Below are 15,393 nucleotides of genomic sequence, written 5' to 3' on the forward strand. Positions count from 1 at the left end.
CAGCTTATGATCTAGTGAGCATTACTGTAAGTGGATCTGTATGTCACAGTATCTGTGTTCATGTATTTTCTTTTGTTCTGGGGAATGGACTTGGATGTCTGTCTTCCATTCTTTGGCCTAGAAGCTGTAGTCCTGCCTAGTTAGCCTTCTTAGAAGAGCCAGAGAAGGGGCTGCAGGTGTCTCTGCTTGAACCAATCATCCACCTCCCAGTTTTCAGTTCTACTCATATCTACTCTGAATGATAACCAGAGCTGCTTATTTCTCAACTTTTGGGGGCTTTCATTATAGTAAATGGCTTATTTCTTGATAATCTTCCCCATGTACACACCAGGTTGCCTTTAGTGTTTTTGGTGATTTCTGGTCTCCACAGTCAACTACCAATCAGCCATTCATGTTCACAGCTTTTGAAAATGTGATATGATTCTTCTGTGATCCTGTCCAATTCTCTTTGTCATAATGGTGGTTATGCCTCTTTAAAACTTCTATGCTGACATTTTAGGGGTTTCAGAAAGCAGCAGAGATGAGCTCATGTATTCACTCCATGTTCAGTTGGAAGACTCTGTAATCCCTGGTTTAAGTACCTCCTTAGTGAAGCCTCTTTGACACTCTGGTCAGTAGTGGGTTACTTTGTAAGGATTGCTAAGCAACCATGTAAATTTTCAATTGGAGCACTTTTCTCATTTATTTCTGATTCAGTTATTTTTTTTCAGTGTATATTTCTATTCACATGAGAGTGTATCATGGGAGCATTGACCACTTCTGTTTTTGCCTTATCTTGAATCAGCATCTGTATTAGTGCCAACCAAATAGAACAGGCTCAGTGAATTATTGGTTGAAAGATTAAACAATGGTCCAAAAAATTTTCATCAATATTTATTTAGAACTTAAAATTATTTATATGCATGCAAAAAAGTTTATATAACCATTCCCCTACTGTTGTACATTTGGGTATTTAAATTTTTAAATGAAAGTCAATGAGCTTTTTCTGAGTTTATTTCCATAGAATAGACATTACATTTGTTTTCAAGGCACTAGACACATATTGCCAACTTTTTTTTCCCCCCAAAGTGTGAAAGTATTTGTCACTCAGTCTTGTCCAACTCTTTGCAACCCCATGGACTATAGCCGTCTGGCTCCTCTGTCCATGGAATTCTCCAGGGAAGCATACGGGAGTGGGTTGTCATTCCCTTCTCCATGGGATCTTCTTGACCCAGGGATTGAACCTGGGTCCCTTGGATTGCAGGCAGATTCTTTACTTTGTCTGAGCCACCACGATAGGCAAGGTTTATTTTGACTCCTGCTACAGCAAAAGGGAGTGAAAACAAATAACAGATTTTCACTGTTCTCTCCTATGCTCCCTGAGAGGGGGGAGGGAACTAGTCCTTTAAATGGGGTGAAGGTAGGGGTGGATCTGTGGGTCAGGCCAGGGGGTGGCTTAAGTGGTCCACCCACCCTTGGTGGCCCTGGAGGCGCTGTGTGCAGGGATAGATCATGCACAGTACTGTGCTTTTGCTCCTGATGCCTCAGAAGTGGCAGTTGAGTTTTTTTTGTATCTTATTGTTCATAATGTGCTGCAACTGCACATGTAGGCACTTTATTTTTAGTTCCGTATGGTTTCTTTGTATTCTGATGCTCAAATAGACCTTTGTGCAGGTGAGCTCACTGCAGCAAAGGGTCCCAGGTCCCAGCCTGTCTCAATAAGCATAAGAAGGAAGGAAACTCATAAGTGAGGGGCAGAGTCTCAGTTTGGAAGTGGAATCCTTTCTCTGGCTCTAAAACGGTGTCTTTTGAAAGCCTGGTTGCTACTTGACCTGTGGTCCTTGGTTGATGTCTGCTGCTGCTGAGATAGTTCACAGATTTCCCACTCTTGTGGAATCAGACCATGGTGGTGACCAGCAGTCTTAATTCCCTAAGCGTGACTAAATTTATTGTTTTACTAATTTTTATTGGAGTATAGTTGCATTACAGTGTTGTGTTAGTTTCTGCTGTAAAGTGAAGTGCATCAGCTCTATGTATGCAAAAATCCTCTTTTTTGGATTTCCTTCCCATCTAGGTCACTGTAGAGCACTGAGCTCCCTGTGCTATACAGCAGGCTCTAATTAGTTATCTGTTTTATGCATAGTAATGTGTCTGGGTCAATCCCAATCTCCTAAATCATCCCACCCCACCCCCACTTTTGCCAATTTATTTTTAAGTTTTATGTCAGTTTGTACTATCACTGATGATGTTTGATTGTCCATTTGTTATTCTCAATATTACTTTTGTTAATAAACCCTTTTATAATTTAAAGTTTTGTGACCACTAGTGCAACATGATTTTAACATTTAATTGCATATATCAGTTAGTACCAGTTTTATTGAAGTGATTTTATAATAAAACATTATCTTACCAGATGATTAACGACTTAAGTTTAGCCCTTTATTGTTTTTGTCTTTCTCTGTGGTTATACTTAAAAAAAAAACTTATTCATATTCTATGTTCCTTGGTGTTTACAGACTCCAGGGACTGTAGCCTTCACAAGTTCTTCTGTCCATGGGGATTCTCCAGGCAAGAATGCTAAGAGTGGGTTACCATGCCCTCCTCCAAGGGATCTTCCCAATCCAGGGATCACACCCAGGTCTCCGACATTGCGGACAGATTCTTTACCTGCTGAGCCAGCAGGGAAGCCCAAGAATACTGGAGTGGATAGCCTATCCCTTCTCCAGGGAATCTTCCCAACCCAGGAATCAAACCGGGGTCTCCTGCATTGCAGTCTTTACCAGCTGAGCTACCGGGGAAGCCCTCCTAATGTATGGTCTAGTATTAGTTGGATAAATGTTTTGAAAGTTATAAATATTAGGTGAAGAAAATTATAATGGGATCCTTATTTATGAGTGAATTAGCTTGATTAATTTTCCTGGAAACTAAAGTAGACTGATGGCTTTTATTAGATGAAGGTAAGGAATGATCCTGTTGCTTTCTTGGAATCTGGATCTAAGGGTCTTTTCTACATTTGTATGATCTTATTCTTAGGCTTTTATGAGGCATGCATTCAGATTTGGGAGTGAGGTCAGGAATGACTGTCCTGCCCTTTGGATCTGAGCAGAGACTGAAATTATTCAAGGTTGGTAATGACCACATTCTGAGTGGATTTTACCAGGCTTCCTGTGAACCATTTTTTTTTTTCCTAACTGGGTTTCAAAATAAAGGTGAAATGTAGATAATGAAAGAAATATGAGAAGAGTCTACCAAAGCAGTGGGAGCAATGCCTTGTTTAAAGCACATAAAAAAGAAGAATTAGTTCTTATTTAAGAGTGTTGTGTATGTGTGTTGGTTTAATATATGTACCCAATATATAACATATCATAGCTATCATTTATTGAACTTTTGATATATGCTAAGCTCTGTTCTCAGAACTCTACATATATGGATTAATTTAGTTAATTATCACAACTAAGGGTAGATATTTAGCCTTAATTTACAGTTCGATGATTGTGATGGCTTACTAATAATAAATATCTAAATTTCATTGCTAGTAGCTGGTGGAATTTAATAGTTCTTAAGTTTGTGCTTTGAACCACCACACCATACCACTTCTCTTATTAGTTGGTTAACTATTCTAATTCAAACTCTTGATGTGTGATTTTTTTTTTCTGTTTAAAAGAGTTGGCAGAACATGTGGCATTGTTGTTCAGCACCTTTCTCATCACTAATGAGAAATTTGTTGGCATCATTAACTGTGAATATTGGGGCTTTGAAGATCATTTTTTGGATGCATTCATTAAAGAAAAAGAAAACACTTGTGGAGATGGGAAAAATTAATCTTGGCAAAGAGCAAAAATAGGACTTGTCTTTTTCCCTCCCCTCCCCATATTTAAGGGGTTAAGAAATGAATTGATAAAAGCTTGTTTTGTGATTTTTTTTTTTTTCCGTTCACTGAGAGAATGTCTTTTCCCTGTCTCACATACAAATGCATATTTAGGTACTGTGCTTTAGATCAAGGTCATAGTTCACATAACAGAATGAGACTTTTTTCATCCATTTAATAAATATTTGAATCTGTTATGTACCAAGCTCTGTGTTACATGCTAGAGATAGAGTAGGGAATAAAAAATGACAGTCTTGCCCTCATGGATCTGTTTAATGAAAGACAGAGACAACAGGAATCAGTGTTGTCAATCTGCCTGTGTTTGAAGGCAGAAGCATAGTGTCAAGGGCACAGAGAAAGAATGAAGCTGCTGCTTTAGACAGGATGGTCTGTGATGGCATCTGTTAAAGACCTAACTGAAGTGAGAGGTGTGACTTTGGTCATATGTAGGCAAGTGCATTTTGGATCAAAAAGGGGAGGAAGTATACAGATCCTGAAATGAGAATGCGCCTGCTATGTTTGGATAATAGCAGAGGCCATTGTGGTTAGAATGGTAGATGATGAGGGGCCAGATAAGTGGGGGAGGGTTTTAAGCAATAGAGCAATATAAGCTGACTTAGGTTTTAGAAGGATCACTGCTGAGTGGAGACAAGACCATGAGGTTATTCTGGCCATCTGTGAGGAGATGGGGATGGCTTAGGCCAGGCAGACAGTGAAGGAGCTGGTGAAGAGTAGTCAGGTTGGGCTCTGTGTTGATAAGAGAACAGGTGACAGATTTATACACAGATTAGTCAGAGTGGGGAATAAGGTAACCCAAAGTTTGGAGATGAGCAAACTACTGGGAAAAAGTGCTGTATACTAATCTGGGGAAATACAGAGTTAAGGTAGAGAGTTGCAGTTAAGAGATACAATGTGAGTGTAATCTGCTTAGAGATGACATATAAAGTTTTGGTAGCAGATAATGTCATCTAGCAGAGAAGGCAATGGCACCCCACTCCAGTACTCTTGCTTGGAAAATCCCACGGATGGAGGAGCCTGGTAGGCTGATGTCCATGGGGTCGCTAAGAGAGCGACTTCACTTTCACTTTTCACTTCCGTGCATTGGAGAAGGAAATGGCAACCCACTCCAGTGTTCTTGCCTGGAGAATCCCGGGGGCGGGGGAGTCTGGTGGGCTGATGTCTATGGGGTCACACAGAGTTGGACACAACTGAAATGACTTAGCAGACTTAGCAGCAATGTCATCTAGGGAGCAGTGTAGAGAGAGAAGTCTGAGGATTGACCACTGGAGCTTTAGCATTTAAGGGTTGAGAAGAGGAGGAACATAAATTACTTGCAAAGAAGACCTTAGGAGTGGCTGCTGATAGAGGAGAACCAAGAGAATATGGTATCAGGGAAAGGAAGTAAGATGCTACATCGAGTGGGCGTCCCTAGTGGCTCAGTGGTAAAGAATTCGCCTGCCAATGCAGGAAACGTGGATTCAACTCCTTGGTCAGGGCCATCCCCTAGAGTAGGAAATGGCAACCCACGCCAGGATTTTTGCCTAGAAAATCCCATGGACAGAGGATCCTGTTGGGCTACAGTCTGTGAGGTCACAAAAGAATTGGACACAATTTAGCAACTAAACTCATCAAATGGCTATCTTCTCATTAACTAGAAGCTTTAAATTTGAGAATACACAAGCATTAAGAAATGTTGGGGAAATGATTGCTTCATTCTATCGTTTCTAATTCATATTTCTCTAACTTTAAAAGAATGTTTATAAATCTAAGGAAACATGAAATAAATGTTATCATTTTATCACTAATAAGTTCTTTGTGTTGGTAGTAAGTAGTTTGGAGAAAGAACTTACGTGCTGATACATATCAATAAATATATATATATATATATGAATATATATATGAATAGTCTAATATTGGCTTAACTTATCACATATCTTTAAATATTGCCTTGTGAATAATTTATCTTTATAGTTGGTAAGTTGTATGCAGTTATCATATTTGTCAGTGTTTTTTGATGCAGTAATATGCATCTGGCCCCATCACTTCATGGCAGATAGATGGGGAAACAGTGTCAGACTTTATTTTTTGGGCCTCCAAAATCACTGCAGATGGTGATTGCAGCCATGAAATTAAAAGACGCTTACTCCTTGGAAGCAAAGTTATGACCAACCTAGATAGCATATTGAGAAGCAGAGACATTACTTTGCCAACAAAGGTCCATCTAGTCAAGGCTATGGTTTTTCCAGTGATCATGTATGGATGTGAGAGTTGGACTGTGAAGAAAGCTGAGCGCCGAAGAATTGATGCTTTTGAACTGTGTTGGAGAAGACTCTTGAGGGTCCCTTGGACTGCAAGGAGATCCAACCAGTCCATTCTAAAGGAGATCAGTCCTGAGTGTTCATTGGAAGGAATGATGCTAAAGCTGAAACTCCAGTACTTTGGCCACCTCATGCGAAGAGTTGACTCATTGGAAAAGACCCTGATGCTAGGAGGGATTGGGGGCAGGAGGAGAAGGGGACGACAGAGGATGAGATGGCTGGATAGCATCACCAGCTGGATGGACATGAGTTTGAGTGAACTCCGGGAGTTGGTGAAGGACAGGGAGGCCTGGTGTGCTGTAATTCATGGGGTCGCAAAGAGTCAGACACGACTGAGCAACTGAATTGAACTGAACTGAATGTGCATCTGAAATGGCTAATATGAATTGTCTTTTTGTATATGTATTATGCCTATTGTTAAAATAATAATAGACTAATAAGACAATTTTTAAGGTACTGTAGGTCTTCTAGTTATTCACCAACACCTAAGAATACAGATTTTTCAAAATTATTTATTTTCAATTTTATAGTATTTTAATGTAAAAGAGACCAAGTGGGAGTATATACCCATTTCTTTAGATATGTTAAAACCATCATGACGTTACTATATTTTGTCATATTTTTACATTCATAAATAATAGGCCAATTAATTTGCTCAAACTCACTGCTAGAGGACTTTATCTGTAAAGTTAACTTCTGGTATAACCGAGAAAACTCCTAAGTAGCTTAAATATGATAGGCATTTTCTCTTTTACATAAACATAAGACTCCGAGAAGTAGTGTTGTGGTTCTCATGGGTCTGGGGTCCTTCAGTCTTGTAGTCTTCACACCCAGCTTCTGCCTCATGATCTAAGATGGCTGATGCGGTTGAGCCATTGCATATGCATTCCAGAAAGCAGGAGAAACAATCAAGAAAAGGGAAGAGCTTCCCTTTTAAGGATACTTCCCAGAAACTTCATTTACCAGTTGTGTTTTACATTTGTTGACCACACGTTAGACACATGGGCACACTTAACAACAAGAAAGGTTGGGAAAGTCTCTTTTTTGCCCATTTGTGTGTCCTAGTATTGACAAAACAAGTGTTAATCTACAACTACCTCTGTGTCACAGGCCTTTAGACATCAGGGGGAAACTGGTTTTATAGCAATGTGGCTTTTTTCTATTTTTTGTTTTTCTGTATTAAAGGATAAGTTATCTATGCTGCATAATCATTCTGTGAAGTTTTTCATTGAATGAATTTTTTTGTATAACCAGTCATACATATTTTGATCCAGATTGTTATTAGCTAGGAAGACATCATAAGATAGTGATTAAGTATGTAGCTAATCTGCCTGGATCAAATCCTGCCAGTACTGTAATCTTGGGCAAGATGTTTAACTTTTTGTGGCATGGTTTATCTTCAAATGGGAAGATAATGGTACCTAAGTCAGGATTGTTGTGAGGGTTAAGTAATTCATTGTAAAGGACTTAGAAAAGCTCCTGCTGCTGCTGCTAAGTCGCTTCGGTCATGTCCGACCCTGTGCGACCCCATAGACTGCAGCCCACCAGGCTCTGCCGTCCCTGGGATTCTCCAGGCAAGAATACTGGAGTGGGTTGCCGTTTCCTTCTCCAAGAAAAGCTCCTGGTACATCATAAACCTGCCAAGTGCAGGTGTTAGTTGCTCAATTGTGTCTGACTCTCCACAACCCCATGGACTGTAGCCTGCCAGGCTCTTCTGTCTGTGGAATTCTCCAGGCAAGAATCCTGGAGTGGGTTAGGCCAATCCCATTCTCCAGGGAAGCCCATAAAACCTCCAGTGTTAGTTATTACTGTCAATTGGCAGATTCTTAATGAAAGTAATTTTAATACTACCCCTTGTAAAATAGATGGGTTTCCCCTATGGCTCAGATGGTAAAGAATCTGCCTGCAATGCAGGAGACCTGGATTCTACCCCTGGGTTGGGGAGATCGTCTGGAGAAGGGAATGGCAACCTATTCCGGTAGTCTTGCCTAGAAAATCCCGTGGACAGAGGAGCCTGGCAGGCTACATAAGGTCCGACATGACTGAGCAACTAACACTTACTCACATGTAAAATAGAGCTGTGAAAGTTTACTTGTAAAAGATGTATTAGTATTTCACTATGGTAGAGGAAAAGTAACTGGGCAATTTTAAAACAAATCTAAATCTGCTTATTTCAATTTGGTGTATTTTATTATCTTGAGAGATTTTCTTCTTTGAAGAATTATATTTTAGAACATCTTTGCGCATATCTATCCATTTGCAAATAGAATATCTGTTTATTGAACTTTTCACATAAGGTGTGCCTTTTAAGTCCATTCAAAGCCAAGAAGTCAAAAGACTATTAGTAATGAAAATATCTTGTTACCTGTGTCTTATGATGAAAAATAAAGTGAACAGTGAACCTATTAGAGGATAATTATGTGGCAATTGGAAGTTGAGTGTCTTTTGAAGTGGAACTAGGCTTAAGGCTTTGCTTAGTTTACTTTTCTTGGAAATCTTGCTTGAATCCCTGGACTTGGTTAAATACTCATTTGTGTTTTTGTTTTTTTAATATAGCCTACTGTACATAACTCTTTACCCTTGGCTAAGTGTATTGGAATTGTTTATTTGTGTCTGTCTCACCTACCGCATCATAAGCAGAGACTATCTCACTAGTGTTTGTATCCTTAGCATCAGTATACAGACTAATGAACTTGTTATACTGAACAGAGCAATACAGGTTGCCACTTTGTTAGGGATTTCGGTTTTCAGTCTCAGTATAACAGTGATTTTTTTGTAGCCTTAAATTGTTCTCTAAATTTGGTCATCTGCAACAAGATGTTTAGAAATAGGCATATTTCCAAAATAAACTATGATCCTTCAAAGTAATGTTCCACGCTGTTGAAATATCCAGTTCAAGAGAGCTCTGCTTCCTAACTCTTTTATCTTATGCCCTTTGTACTTACTCTCCTGTTTCTCACTGCATACTAAAGCACATCAATAAACTTACTTGTATGGCATTCCGTTAACTAATGTCATGCTGCATGAAACTTAGGAGTCAGTAAGGGCTGGTAAATTGTCCTTTGAAGGTCAGAAACATTTATTTTAAGTTCAGTGTGAAAACGAAGTGTGTAGTTAAATTAGAACTCAGATGATGTGTGTGTGTTGATGTGTATAGATACGTATACATATATCTGCTTATATATCTGCAGATATATAACTACCTTATATACTTATATAAGTACCTTATATATCTGTATATATCTGCTTACCTGTTTTAATGTCAAAATTGGATTACCTTTGCCACTTGCTCTTGCACTGGAGATGATAAAATTCTTTAACTTCATAATTGAAAGCCAGTAGAAAATATCTGTTTTGTGTGGGATATTTTGGAGAGGACCCTTCGAGTATAAAGTACTTGCTGAGGCGGTAAAGGTGATGCAGTTACTCTGTACTCTACAAATCCTGTCAGGTTCATTGACAGCCATTGGTTTCTCCCTCTGGTATCAATACACTTGCACTCTGTCGTAGTGTCTTTTTCAAGGGCTGTGCTAAAAGTTGCTAGAATGCAGTCTCACAGATATTTAATTTTTGAAAGTTTTCTAAGCAGATTTTAATGTACCTTTCTAATAGTCTATCAAAGATTCAGTCATTCGAGGAAAATCCTATATTTTCATGGACTACAAACAAATGATCATCCTCACTTTTGGGATTTAATCAAATAAATATTATGATGTAAAACTACAGCAGTTGTTCATGTACAACTTTTTTCTCTTCCACAGCAGTATATAGTAGTCGTCCCTTCTGTATTTTTCTAAATGCAAAATTCCCTAATGAAGGATGACTCAAAAAGAAGTATTATACTCCTAAGCTTTAATATTTGCATTTTTTATGTTTTTATTTTTGTCTCATTTATAAACTTTGAACAATATCAAACTGTTAAATTTCCAATTTATTTGTGGTAAAACCTTTAAGGTGTTTTTATTAAGCTTTATTTAAATTCAGCTTATAAAATCATATTGAATTCAAGAGCAAGTTGAGAAGAGTTTGGGGGCTTTGTGGGGTTTTTTTGACATTTTGTTGTGTTTTTTTAAGAATATAAGTTTCTGTCCTTCAAATATGATTTTTGGGAAAATAGATCTTTAGAGAGAATTACAAACAGATTTGAGAATTTTTTTTTTTTTTAATTTTCACATCCTGTATTAAGTTTGAAAGACTCGGATACCTACATTGTTTTTACATTCCAAAAAAAGAAAACTTGATTCTGTAAGGGTTGCTCCCAAATCACATTGTGCTCTTATATTCTGAGAACTAAAGTTCACTGTTTTCAACTTCCAAAGATAGTTTCAGTTAATAAACTTTAAACTAAACATTAATTTTTTATTCCTGAAGAACTGTACTGTGCTCAGTAAATTTCTTCTCCTTACTCCCCTTCCTTTTTTTTTTTTTTTTTTTGCTTTTCAAATAGCTCCATAATCTTCAAACTTCCCTTTCCCATCTTTTTAAAGGTCGATTGAGCTATCCACATCCAGGAACTGACAATCTATTGATGTTAAATGGTAAGTTTTTATAAAAACATTTTATGTTTTCAATTGATGTATGTAAAGATGACTGAATACATGTTTCTCTAAACCTTCCCCATACATACAAGTTAATCATTTTATAAGTATAAAAATGAAGCTGCAACTTTTCCTGTATAGAAAATAGAATTAGGAGTTTGAGCATATTCTCACTGGCAAAGCAGCCATTGAAGTATATTTTTGACAGCATGATGTAATTCAATGTCTATGACTACGGAGGCAGTTCTGAGTTTAAATATCAGCTTTCCAGTTTATTGTATTAACTTGTCAAGTAACTTCCATGTGCCTTAGCTTCCCATCTGTGAAATGGGAATAGCAGTCTCAAAGTTCATTATGAGAATGAAATGAGATGCTATTTACAAAGTGTGTAGAAACTGTTATTATATATTATAACACTTGTGTTTATGTTCAACTAGGAAATATACTGGTGATTCTCTAAATATAGTATACTTAATTTATTCTAGTTAGAAAGTTTACACAGTGAATTTTACTCTCATGAAAAAGAATAAATAGACTTTCATTAAAGTTGTTTTCTTTCTGTTGGACAAATATTGCATTTGGAGTCACAGTACCTAGCACTTCCATGACTTTGGAGTAGACACGGCAGGATTAAAATACCCTTCGCAAAGGTTGCTTTTATTTATTTATTTGTTTTTTAATTTTAAAGATCACTTATTTATTGTAGAGTATGTTCAGGGGGCAGGTCTGAGAAGAGGGAAGGAGGATGAAGAAGGAATGGTAAAGATAGTATAGGACTTCCTTTAAAATACATAATTAATTGCTAGAGTGGCTTGACACTTCTTCAACTAAAGCTTTGCTGAAAAAAGTTGGCAATGAAGTTGAGAAACAAAGAGTGAAAAAACAGTGTGAAGCTAGACCATGTGAACTCCAGTGTTAAGTAAAAATTAATATTAAGTAAAGATGGAAAAATAGGAAGAAAGTCTAGGCTACCTAGGAGATAGGCAAGGTAGATAGGATTAAGGAATAAAAGAAGAATTGAAGAAGCAAAGTGTTAAGTGACGTGACAGATTGATTTGTTCAACATTTGACCCTTCTGTACTGAGCACCCACCACATGCTAGCCTAGTCTAATCACTGGTTTATTTATTCCTGAGGATCTTCCAGGATGGTTAGAAGTAGAATTGTCACAGTATTAACAGACTCTGCACTCTAGACTGAGATCATGTTCACGCCAGGCCTTACAGAGATCTAGCAGTCCATAGACTTTGACCATAAAGGCACTAAAAATTACATTCCAGGACCTCTTCATGCGGCCTTTTCTCTACCATGGAATTAACAAACCATATCATCATTTAAGCAGCTGGTCTCTGAATTCTAAATCTGTGATTGAAAATTACATTGTTGAAATTGAGTTTACAAAACAGAAAATAGATCATAATCTTTATTACTTTTATGGCTTGATGTATAAAATAATAACTTTAGGTAATGCTACATTTTTAATATGCTGATATCCTGACTTCCTTAAATTCTTTTGGAACAGTCTGTGTGGTAAATAAAGGTCATTCACATTTCTATTTTTAACTTCTAAGAAAAGCTATTCAGTTGAAAAGTGAATTTGCATATGTTTCACGTATTCTGTTAAAGTCTATCTGAAGGAAAGTGCTGTATGAGATAATTTGTTAGATCATTCACAGATGTTCTTAGACTGCTGAATACATAGTAAAATAGAATGATTCAGAAGTATATCGTAATCACAATAGAATGTGTTGGTTCTGTGTGAGCAGAGCTTAGTAGCCACACTGTTTTTACAGTTTATACTTTCGGTTGCACTAAACATTATTAAACTAATTGACTTCTTCAGTTGTCTAAAACCTTTATAAATAATCTAGATGTTGAGTGTTCCATCACATAGTAGACCTAGTCATATTTTATTAAATATATATTTTCAAAAAAAAAATCATGTCCTGTGAATAGATGAAAGAGTTGGATTTGTTTGGAGAATAATAAATTTAAGGCAGGCAGGAGTTACATCTTATGGACAAATCTGTTTTTATTTTTTATGTTAGCATCCTTTACAGAATTCCATTTTAGAGTTATAGTACATACTCAGTACAGTAAGCCATCCTGGAAATTCTGAACTTCTGACAAGGGACTAGGGGAGAAAAATGATGATGAATCTAGGACATCAGAAGTGTTTAGGCTAGTAGAAACAACTGGATCCAGAGAGGAAAAAAGAATGCTTTGCTTATCTGGGATCCTTGGTTAAGAGGAAAAGCAAGGGCAGAAAATAGGGTATATTTATAGGGTAAGAAAGTATTAAATGTTAAGAATGTAGGGTTTTTTGTAGATGTCAAGGTTATTGAAGAGAGAAGTGAGAATTAAGGGATATTAATATCAAACTTCTGCCTACACTGAGTTATTATGAAATATTATTGATTGATTAAAGAAATTATAGCATTTCAGTACATAGACCTGCTTTTTAAATTGTTGCTCTTTTTAGTTTGTCACAAATTTAACTCACCATTAGGCAACTGATTTAGTAATATTATTTAACCAACAAGCATAGCTGATATTATTGATCTTTAAAATCAATATTGGTAATAAATTCTACATCAGTATTACTTCCATGTGGTGGTTTAGCAATAGTTGGCAGTGGTTGGAATTACAGACTCTGGAGCCAGGTTATCTGGGTTTAAACCAGAGTTTGCTATTTCTAACTGTGTGACCTTGGCCAGTTTACCAAACTTCCCTTTGTCTCTGAGTCCTCACGTGTAAAAGAGACACAGCATTCTGCCTGCCTCAGAAGGATCTTGTGAGAAGTGAGTGATTTCATTCACATGAAGTATTTAGAACGGTTCCTGACAGTAAAAGTCGGTTATGGTAATGGGTGGTAACAGTGACAGAATGACTTTGAAAGAGTAAAAATCATGTCTTGTGCATAAATGAAGAAGCTGGATCTGTTTGGGGAATATAAAATTAAGAGAAGACATAACTGGAATTTTCAGGTGTTTGAAGGAAGTTATTTATAGTGGACAAAGACTTACGTTACTTCAGAAAGCCTGACTAGAACCATTTGGAAGAAGCTCAAAGTTGGGAGTCAACAAAAGTAAAATGATTCCTCAAGCAGTGTTTCTCAAGTGTGATACACTCACCCTTTGTGGTACCCAAGATGACTTTCGATGGTTCACAAATGCACATTAAAATAAACACACGCCTATTACAGTTTAAGATCATTCCTTAGCTAATGCAGTACTGGCAGAAATCTGTGATGTTCTAGTGGTGCTAGGCTTGAGTCCATTAAAAGATAATACATAAACTCAGGCCTAGGGGTTATGAAGATAAGGCAGACGATGTAAAGGTTTTGTGATTCTACCTTCCTGAGTAATTAGCATGATAGCTAAACATGTAAATACTCCTTTTAAATAAGGGATAATAAAGGATAAATAGGGACTGGAGTAAAGGTCAGGAAGTTGGTCAAAATAGGTGAAACTCTGAAGTACCCCTGGCAAATCCGTTAACTCTGAGCCTCTGTTTACTCAGATATAGAAAAAGTTATAATCCCATACCTATATGTCTCGTGAAGTCGTTCTTTAGATTTTTTTTAACAGATTTTAACAGCAAAAAATGTCATAGAATATAACTGCAAATAGGCTCCTACAATAGACTGTGTTCCTCAATTCAGTTAGAAATCCAGTTGACTAGTGAACACTGCCACTATTGAATAATTCAGATATTGTAGAAGAGTCTAGCTTTAACATCTAGACATACCTTAGGGAAGTTGCATTATATAGCAATGGGTAGATTGTCTAAAAACCAAAGGTTTTACTGGCTGATGTTAGAATGACAGCTTTAATGTTTGTATTTCTAAATGTATAAATCTTATATTTTTAATTAACAATAGTGAAAAAAAATATTTTCTAGAAGTAATACAAAATGGTGCATCATTGGAGTATTTGTTTCTATTACTGTACACCCTTCACATGTCTCCCAAGAAAAATAGCTTACATTTTTATTAGTACATGTGATTTTTCAAAAGGGGAACAGAGCAGAAGTGTGGGGAGGGGGTTAGCAAGCTGGTTTGAAATTCAGATTTATTGTGATTAACCACATACAGCCATGTTTGTAATCAAGAGCTTGTTCTATTTTAGGAGGAAATAATGTGTATCTTTTAATTAAGAAAATGTACTCAGTAATGAAATTGTCTTAAGTATATTCAGTCATGAAAATAGGAATCTTGAGTATGCAATCAGTTCTTTTTTGATGCTGATGGAAGTGAAGTAGATCATAGCAGATTTATTTTGGATCTTGAAAAGGATTGTGATCGGGGGGGATAATGTCTTTAGCTTCACACCAAGAAAATGTTAACCTTTAAATGTATTTCCAGCTGATTTGGTATGACCTGTCCCTTCCTCCAATTGCAGTAATTCAGGTACCACAGACTGTTGCTGAGAGTAAATACCTAAGGGCACAAAGGTCCTAAGGAGAAGGCTGGAATTATCCTGTTTCTTTTTAAGTAGCTGCAGGTTAGGATCTAAACAGATTATTGGGAACCAGGACCCAAACTGTAACATCCCTTGTATAGGAAGGATCTTCAGGCTTTTCTCACGTCCTTATTACCTTCATTGAAAACAAAGAAATATGTATGTGTGTGTCTATACTATATATTGTAACACACATACCTACATATATACATATGTATATACAAACGT

General features: G+C 37.0%; 1 protein-coding gene across 9 annotated transcripts in view; it reads left to right on the forward strand.

Moving 5' to 3' along the window:
• CPEB2 (cytoplasmic polyadenylation element binding protein 2) overlaps nt 1-15,393 on the forward strand; it is a 68,870-nt gene that overhangs the window by 24,706 nt on the left and 28,771 nt on the right. For 7 of the 9 annotated variants that reach the window (XM_024993641.2, XM_024993642.2, XM_024993638.2 and 4 more), the window contains one exon: nt 10,653-10,703. The exons of the other annotated variants lie outside the window; for them this stretch is intronic. In XM_024993641.2, coding sequence (XP_024849409.1) covers nt 10,653-10,703 — 51 coding nt within the window. The remainder of the gene's footprint in view (nt 1-10,652; nt 10,704-15,393) is intronic. 9 annotated transcript variants of the gene reach the window in all.

Source organism: Bos taurus, chromosome 6 (assembly GCF_002263795.3).
Source record: "Bos taurus isolate L1 Dominette 01449 registration number 42190680 breed Hereford chromosome 6, ARS-UCD2.0, whole genome shotgun sequence".
In the NCBI taxonomy this organism is placed as follows: domain Eukaryota; kingdom Metazoa; phylum Chordata; class Mammalia; order Artiodactyla; family Bovidae; genus Bos; species Bos taurus.